This window comes from Peromyscus californicus, unplaced genomic scaffold, assembly GCF_007827085.1.
Source record: "Peromyscus californicus insignis strain IS unplaced genomic scaffold, ASM782708v3 Scaffold_8__1_contigs__length_139910024, whole genome shotgun sequence".
In the NCBI taxonomy this organism is placed as follows: domain Eukaryota; kingdom Metazoa; phylum Chordata; class Mammalia; order Rodentia; family Cricetidae; genus Peromyscus; species Peromyscus californicus.
The window spans coordinates 103,604,453-103,613,449 of NW_026294606.1; the positions used below are offsets into that span (position 1 = coordinate 103,604,453).

Below are 8,997 nucleotides of genomic sequence, written 5' to 3' on the forward strand. Positions count from 1 at the left end.
TGGCTAGCCTGAAACTTGCTGGGTAGACCAGGCTGGCCTGGAACACACAGACTTGTCTCTACTGAGATCATAGGCATGTGTCACCACACCTGGGTACATGAACATTTTCAAAAACAATAATTAAATAATAGCTGTGAACTAGCAAACTTTTAACCCAAAACACATGATAATGTTCCCCAGAATAGCTCTGAAAAAGTCAGTTCCCTTTCCTAAGGGACCGTATACAATAAAACACCTGCAGTCATCACATGATTAAATTTGAAAATTATAGCCCTGTCTACTTCCATAAATAGCTTTGTGTTTTGTTATTTGGTTTGGTTTTGGTTTTTCAAGATAGGAGTTCTCTGCGTATCCCTGGCTGTCCTGGAACTCGCTTTGTAGACCAGGCTAGCAAATTTAGAGATCCACCTGCCTCTGCCTCCTGAGTACTGGCTAGGTTTGTTGGCAGAAGTATAATCTGTTACTATTTGTTTTTCTGGGGATTTCCTCTACAATTTTTCAGACAGCGAGGAAGGGTGAGCCGGAAAGCAACTGAGGCAAAAGCTAGGAGAGGCCCAAGTCAAGCTTCCTCCACGGCGTGAATTCCCACAGTCGGCCCTTTCCCTTTCTCAAGATGGCGGCCCTGGCGACAGAGCGGGCGCGCGCGCGCGCGCAGCCCTCTGGGAGCGGAAGTCGACTCTGCGGCGGCAGTCAAACCGGAAGGGGAGGCGCTGGGGCCTGGAGGAGCGGCCTGTATCGCTGCGGTTGCCGGTGTTTGTGGGTCGCAGGGAGCCGGGCCGGCGGGCGGGCTGTGTCGCGATGCCGGAGCTGGCGGTGCAGAAGGTGGTGGTCCACCCCCTGGTGCTGCTCAGTGTGGTGGATCATTTCAACCGGTGAGCGGGCGGCGCGTGGCGGCCAGCCGGCGCAGGGCTGCTGAGTCACGGGCGCTCCGGGCTGAACGCGGCGGCCGGGGACGCGGGTGGGGGGCGGGCGACCCTGGCGGCTCCACACCGCGGGGCGCCGAGCCGATTGACACTCTCGCACCCCCGCCGCGGCCGCCGCTCCCGGGCCTGGCCCGCCTGGTGAGTGGCCGGAATCGGGACCATGCTGCCCCGCCGCAGCCGCGCCTTGCACCGGAGCGGCTCGGTGTCCCGGGACAGCGCTTCCGTCTCTCGTGTCCGTGCCTGTGAAAGCTGTCACCGAAATGCTGGTCTCGGCGTCCCCGATGAACGACTCTGTGGATGGGCCTTGGTGGTAACCACCAAGTTTTAAACGGGAATCTGGTTAGATGGTACCTTAAAAATGTGGATACGGTGCCAGCTTTTTCCTTAAATAGTGAAGCAGGTACAGATTGGGGCCGTCCTACAGTTCACCTGGTTAGCTGCCTGCCACTACCACCCTTCTCCAGCCGCTCATCCTGCCAGACCTGTTGCACGTGTTTGGAAGTTTTACAAGATAATTAGTTGAATTAACAAATGTGAAAAATCCAGTAAGGAGCCTGTGCTTGCTATAAAGTCGTACTAGTGCCCGGCCCGAACCAGGCTTTGTGCAGCTAACTCAACCAGATCCCAAAACAACCTCGAGGCCGAGGGTTTTGATTCCGGGTTCAGTTGTATCGCTCCTAGGTACCTCGGTATTAACTGGATCTGTGGGCCTTCTACAATAGCTCCAATTTTACTCCCTTGGGATACTAGGGCCCTAATAGTTGAGTACTGCTTCAGTTTTATTCCAGTACTTAATAAGAACCAAGTAAGGGCAGACTGCTGGTGGCTGTGTCGTGGAACAGGTGGAGGGTTCTGAAGACACAAATGGACTTCTGTGAACTAAAAGGCCCGGGGGTGGTTTCCATTGACATGTGGAAACTCACACTGTTTGAAGTATTTCCAGTGGATGGGGGGGCGCGGGGGCACCAGGAATTCGGAACCCTTAATTTCATTCTACCAGTACTCCAAATTTAGTATTGATTTTCCAGGCTCTGTGTTAAGCAAACCACTGCAGTTAAACTAATGTGAAACTTGGGACTGGTGAAGAGGTGTAGATCATTTTAACTGTGGCTTGTGTGTTTCCTTAGCAGGGAATTAAAGTATCTCCAAATGTACAGTTTGCTAGTGGTTACAGAAAAGATTTCTTTGCAGAGCAATATGCTTCTCCCTCCTTGGCAGAAAACCACAGAGGAGGTTTGAGATGGAGACTGGCGTGAAGCAGAAGCCTTCTCCCTCATCCAGCCTTTCCCCCTGTCCTTAGTCACTAGCTTCTTGCTATCTTGGCCTAATAATAAGCCAGTGAGAGAGGCTGCAAAATGGCACACTCTGGGCTTCGGAATAGGAATCTCCCCGGGCCCCTAGCCCTTCAGAGAATGAAGTCCATCTCCTAGAGCTGGTTGCCATGGTACGGAGGTTCTGGTATTGGCTGTGCCGCTCTAGCATCCCATCCCCAGGAGATTTCAGTGTAGAGAAGACAGTTTAAAGGACAAAGGAAAACTGGGAAAGAAAAGGAAAAAAAAAAAAAGCATGAATTTTCTCCAAGCAAGTATCTGCAGTCTTTAGGAAGTAGCCTTCCAGTGTGTGGTAGGCTAGTTTCCTTATCTTTAATACCAGGAACTAACCTGTTACATTTGTTTATGGACTTAGTTCCCAGGTAAACTCAATTGTATCTGTGCTGTTGATACTTGCCACTGAGTAGCTAACTGTTGGGGCGGAGTGAGTGTCTGCGTGCCTCTAAAGACTGACCACCTGTTTTTCTCATTCAGAATCGGCAAGGTTGGAAACCAGAAGCGGGTTGTTGGTGTGCTTTTGGGGTCATGGCAAAAGAAAGTACTTGATGTATCCAACAGTTTTGCAGGTAAAGGATAAGCTTTTGATTTTGCTGATCTTGGTTAGAATGTGGGTTTACTTATGGAAAGTGAGCGTTTTTTATACAGCCTGAAGATCCTATTTCGGAATTGCTGACTGAGCCTAATGGCTGCACACTAGACCAGAGAGTGAATAGTTTTCACTTGTAGTCTCCATTGCAGCTTCTCATCTCTTGGAGTGCAAGAGCTGCTACAGATTGGGGAAACATAGAAGTGTGGCTGATTTCAGAACAAGCCTTCAGGATACACAAAACATTTGAACACTGGCTGTGGTAGAGCAAGGAGAAAGATGGGAATGGCGGGGAGACAACTGTTGACCTTATACCCTGTCATGAATCTTTACCAAAACGTTACATTTATGTTCCATGTATTGCTGGCAAGATCCGTGGTCTATAAAAGGACAGTGGGTATTGTATAGAATTGGCCATGCAGGAAACGTCAGAAAGAACTGGGCTTTTAGCAGGCCAGAGTGTGTGTGTCCTTTTTGAGGCTCTTCCCGAGGGTAGCTGAGTCTTTAGCATTTTAAGAGTAGCTGGAAGTCTGGAGGTTTTGGATGAAGGCGAAGCAGTGCTGCATTGGACAAGTGAAGCGTTGGAACTGAGGGCTGAGGGTCCGCTGTGACTGAGCTTCTAGCCCTAGAAGAAGTCTTCATTTTCTTTTTCCCTCTCTTTAGTACCATTTGATGAAGATGACAAAGACGATTCTGTCTGGTTTTTAGACCATGATTATTTGGAAAACATGTATGGAATGTTTAAGAAGGTCAATGGTAAGTCTGAGTTCCTAATTGCTTGTGTGTGTGTGTGTGTGTGTGTGTGTGTGTGTGTGTGTGTGTGTGTGTGTGTGTGTGTACACAAACCTGGTGGCTTTGTTTATTGTCAAGGATCAGTTCCCTTAGCTGGACTAAGTGAAAATAGACTAGTGGTAGGTAATCAAGAAATGAGGCAGGATAGATAAAATACAGTAGTGGTTTAAGGCCATGTCGACCATCTGGGCTGGCGGCAGGGCTGGCCCTGGGGTCCGCAAGCCCCTAAGCGTTAGTGCTGGCAAAGTGTGTTGTTTCGTGTTATTTCAGTACAGCAGCTACTCTCTGTGGCTATACTCACCTCACCACACAACTCCACCTGTGGGACGGGAGGTGCATTTGTTCATACTGCTCTATAATTGATATCTGGTTGCTTCACGTGTGACTAGTCCCTAAGCAAGTCTGGGATACAGGTGTGTCTGGGTCACATGGTGCTTATTTTCTTAGAGTTCTGTTTGGGGGTTTTAGATTTCACAGATGTCTCAAGATTTTTTGGGGGGGGCAGGGAGGAGTTCTCAAAAATGTAGAAAACTTAAGTACTGCTGTTCTTATTATTTTGAGCCGTTTGCACAGATCTTGGTGAAATAATTAAGACTTACTAAGTTTTTGCTTCTCAGCCAGAGAAAGAATAGTTGGGTGGTACCACACAGGCCCCAAACTGCACAAGAACGATATCGCCATCAATGAACTCATGAAAAGATACTGCCCCAACTCTGTAAGTACACTGTTCTCAGAACTGTGCCAGCCACTCAGGGGCATCATCAGGACCTGGGTAACAGACGTTCTGTTGCCGCTTCTCCAGAAACTTTGCAGTAAAGTGTATTTCCGAGTAATCTGTTGTAACCTAGTATATTTAGCAAGTAACAGCACCTGCTGAGTGCCATGTACATAACTGAGTTAATCCTCTCAGTAACTATATGTTGTCTTTATAAATGAGAAAGTTAAAGTTAAAGGGTGGTTAGGAGGACCAACAAGGTGGCTTGGTGAGGAAGAGCTCCCTGGACCCGCACGGGGAGGAGAGAACCAGCTCCCACAATTGTTCCTTCGCTCAAGCTCGCTCGCGCGCTCTCTCTCTCTCTCTCTCTCTCTCTCTCTCTCTCTCTCTCTCTCTCTCTCTCTCTCTCTCTCTCTCTCTCTCTAAGTGTAATTTTTAAAAGTAAATTAAAAAAAAAAAGGTCAGTAAGACCTGGGAGGTGGGGCAGAGGTTGACATTTGAGCTCTTGTGACTTGATGGATCGTGTGAAATAGAAACTTATTTTTGCTGACCATTCTGACTTGTTTCTAATTGGAGAAAAAAATGGTCTGAGTGACCAGAAGAAAGGCTGAAGTTGGACCTTGTCAGGAGGGACGTTTGCTAAGCTGTGTTATCTTTCTGCCAGGTGTTGGTCATTATTGACGTGAAGCCGAAGGACCTGGGACTTCCCACCGAAGCTTACATTTCAGTAGAAGAAGTTCACGATGTAAGTCGCTTGTTTTGGGCTGGAGATGAGGTTAGCGAGTTCTTGGGTGGGTTTTTTAGGTTTTGTTTTTGTTTTGTTTTCCATGTTCAACTGAACAGATCTTTAACTCTGTAACAAAAAGATGTTGGTTCCTGCTAGCAGACTAGCCTTGAGTTTTTGAATCATCAGATTTTAGAAATAGAAAAGGACCAAAGAAACCTATAATCTTTTTTCACTAAAGAAACTAAAGCCCTGAGTAGTTAGATGATGCCCAGAGACCTTCACAGCAAAGGAAAGGCCAGGCCCGAGAGCTAATTCCTGATCTAGTACAGTGTACAGGAGCCTTTTGAAGGTTTCGGTCCCAATTTCAAATACGGAAGAAGAGCTGTCAAGTGCCCTTGGGTGGCAGTGAGCACTAGCCAGCCTTTCTCTGTCCTTAGGAAAGCTGGTTGTGAGTTCTTGGGGAGAGCCTGATATAACAGCGTTGTGGAGTGAGCACAAAGTATTTGTTGTAGGCTGTCCACAGATCCCAGTCTTTAGAGTCAAGAGGGATTGAGATTGTAATATTTCTCTTACTATACGATTCTAGAATTTGAACAAGGATGTTCTAGGGTGACTCCCTCCCAGCCGTACATTAAACCTTGTCCTGGTTTTTTGTTTTTGTTTTGTAGCTCCAGGGAACTTAGATCCAAATGTGTTGTTTGGTTGCAGTAGAGCTTTATCCCTGGTCTTGACCCGGTTGTCATGAGTCCAAAAGGACTGGAAGGCTCGGGCCAGCTTAGTGTCCAAAGACTTCGGTGCCTTTGGGGGATTCTCACACCATCCTGAATAAAATGAGAACCAGCCACACTTCATCAGGTCCAGTGTGTAATATGAGACTTGTCCAGGGCCCTGTGGCTCACTCTGCACAAGCTGGTAGAGCCCTGTAGTCTACAGAGCCCTCATAGGAAGGGCACAGCCTCTGCTGACAGACAGGCTAAAAAGTGTCTGTCTTCTCAAGTCCACCATTGAGTCACTGGGTGGTCAGGTGAACCAACCCCCACCTCTGGTGAATGCTTTCCTTCAAACCACTGCTTACTCGATGTATCACATTTGGGGCTCTTACGTCATTTGATTCATGGGACAGTACATGTTTAGGTTAAATTGGTTGGCATCAGTGTGCCTCAAATGCAGGGGTTCTGTATTTTCCATTCTAAAAATAACTGAACTCTTCACCTGAGTCTTCTGAGCATTGATCCCCAAGGATGGGCTTGAGGGAATGCCACACTCTTCCTTGACAAGAAAAATTTCTTGAGAGAACAATTTAGTGGCGACGTGATGTGAACAAGCTAATGACAGTGTCCCGGCAGACCCGTCTCAGCCCTGGAGACTTGTTTTTTAAAGCAAACAGCCATGAAACATGCTGACGGGCAGCAGAAGATTCAGGTGTGAGAAGAGAAACATGCCAGTTGGCTTGTTGGAAATAAATAACAATAGTTAAGCCTCTTCTTGCAGGACGGAACGCCAACATCAAAAACTTTTGAGCACGTGACCAGTGAAATTGGGGCAGAGGAAGCTGAGGAGGTTGGAGTGGAACACTTGTTAAGGTGAGATGGTGGGGGCTAGAGAAGTGACTCAGTGGTTAGGAGCCCTGGCTGCTCTTGCGGGAGGACCCAGTTTCCAGCACCCACATGACACCTCACAACCCCCTATGACTCCAGTTCCTCCAAGGGTGCTAGAGACATACATGGTGCACATATAGATAAGCAGCCGTGCACACTGGGCATGGTGGTGCACACCTTTAAGTCTAGCACTTGGTAGGCAGAAGCAGGTGAATCTCTGAGTTCGAGGCCAACGGGGGTGGGAGGGGTGAGGCAGGTGAGGCCTTTGTACAGTGCCAGAGTCAGCTGCCTAGAGAACAGAATGTGTGGAAAGGACATGTTAGGAGTTGAGCTCAGGGTCAGGTTATCCACTATGCTTCTCTTGAAATGAATCACAGCCCCTTTCTGGGCCTTTGGTTTCTTTCCTTTTGGCTTTTGAAAACAGGGTCTCACTGAAGCCCAGGCTAGGCAAGGTCACCATTTTCCTGCCTCGTCCTGTAAGGTGCTGGGATTAAAGGCGTGAGCCACCACTTCTAGCCCTTTGATTTTTTATAAATCAATGTGGTTGAACAAGTTCACTTCTGAAGTGTCTTGACTGAGGATGTATGACTGTGACAGGATTCACGTGTGTAAACGCAGGCCTGTGCTCTCCAGTGAACACTGTTTTTGCAGAGAATCTTCATCTGGGCATGGGATTTGTCTGTGAGCCATACTTGAAAGATTTCGTTTTCACCTTGGGGTTTTGAAAATGATTACTGACTGATTTAAGCTGCTCAACATTGTAGCAAAACAGGTGGGAAAATGTCATCCTGTATAAACCAAGGAAGCCAAGGCAGAGCACTAAACAAGGTTACCCATGAGGGCTGGAGAGATGGAGGCTCGGTGCTTAGGAGCACCGCCTGTTGCTGGGAACCTGACTTTGGTTCCCAGCATCCATGTTAGATAGGTAGCTCACAACCCCCTGTAATTCCAGGGGAATCGGATGCCCTCTTCTGGCCTCTGAGAGCATTGCACTCACACACATATAAAAGTTTCCAAAGACCCCGGTGACCAGGAAGTTATTGCTGATCTGAACTGTTATTCCAGACAGCCCTTACACTTGTGGGCATGTAAGCTGATGCTCTTCCTGCCTTTCTCGTGGGTTGTTCCAGAGACATCAAGGACACTACAGTGGGAACTCTCTCTCAGCGGATCACAAACCAGGTCCATGGTTTGAAGGGACTGAACTCCAAGCTCCTGGACATCAGGAGCTACCTGGAGAAAGTGACCAGTGGCAAGCTGCCCATCAACCACCAGATCATCTACCAGCTGCAGGACGTCTTCAACCTGCTGCCGGACGCCAGCCTGCAGGAGTTCGTCAAGGCCTTCTACCTGAAGACCAATGACCAGATGGTGGTGGTGTACTTGGCCTCACTGATCCGCTCTGTGGTCGCCTTGCACAACCTCATCAACAATAAGATCGCCAACCGGGATGCAGAGAAGAAGGAGGGACAGGAGAAGGAAGAGAGCAAGAAGGAGAGAAAAGACGACAAAGAGAAGGAGAAGAGTGACGGGAAGAAAGAAGAGAAAAAGGAGAAAAAGTAAATGGTGTGGCTTTTTTATGTAAATTAAAATCTTATAAACTAACTCCGTGTGCCGCTCGAGGGTTCTTTGTCCCAGTCAGTGCTTGTTAAAAAGCTGTCCTGACAGCACTCTGCCTGTCACCCTTGCTGTGGCGTTTGTGGAGTTCATGGACAAAAGGACCGCTCACAGCCCTACACTGCAGCTCCAGCTGCATGCCTTGGGGATGCGGGGGGAACAATGTAACCTTGGCGTTCTTCATTCTTTTACCCTTAAAACCGGCATTGAGTGTGGTTTCCTGTCTTAAGATCATGGGATCTGTTGGTGGTAATTGGCAAAACTGCTAAATGGAATTCTTGGATCCCATCCTCTGTGCTCCAGACACTTGAGCTCTGACCCTTCTGAACTCTTCAGACCACACCACATTGTGGACCTGTAACTCTAGCATTCTTAGGGCTCGGGGTCCCAGGTCCATGTACTGTTTACCTTCAAAGATACAATTAAATGACTTGGTTTTTAAGTCTGTTCTAGTGGTTTGTGTTGTTTTCAAGAGCAAGCAAAATGATCTTCAGTGGCTGCAGCAGCAAGTCCTAGGAACTCTGGGCACCAAGTTAATGGCAGTATTAACTAAGAATGGAATGCTGAGAAATGAACTGCGTGTCACAATGAATGTCCACAATGAGGGATTTGATACGGGATAGTCACCCAGCTGTCAAGTCATCTTGTCATGTTTTTTGAGAGAAGATCTCACTATGTAGCCCTGGCTATCCTCCCAAGTACTGGAAT

At 47.9% G+C, this 8,997-nt stretch overlaps 1 protein-coding gene across 1 annotated transcript; it reads left to right on the top strand.

Annotated features, from left to right (window-relative positions):
• The first annotated feature begins 697 nt into the window (after positions 1-697).
• Psmd7 (proteasome 26S subunit, non-ATPase 7) lies at positions 698-8,731 on the top strand. Its single transcript, XM_052728749.1, has 7 exons — positions 698-872; positions 2,729-2,820; positions 3,504-3,596; positions 4,250-4,347; positions 5,012-5,092; positions 6,566-6,657; positions 7,803-8,731. Exons 1-7 carry the CDS (start codon positions 799-801, stop codon positions 8,233-8,235), a joined length of 963 nt encoding a protein of 320 aa, XP_052584709.1. The 5' UTR covers positions 698-798; the 3' UTR covers positions 8,236-8,731.
• The last annotated feature ends 266 nt before the right edge of the window (positions 8,732-8,997 follow it).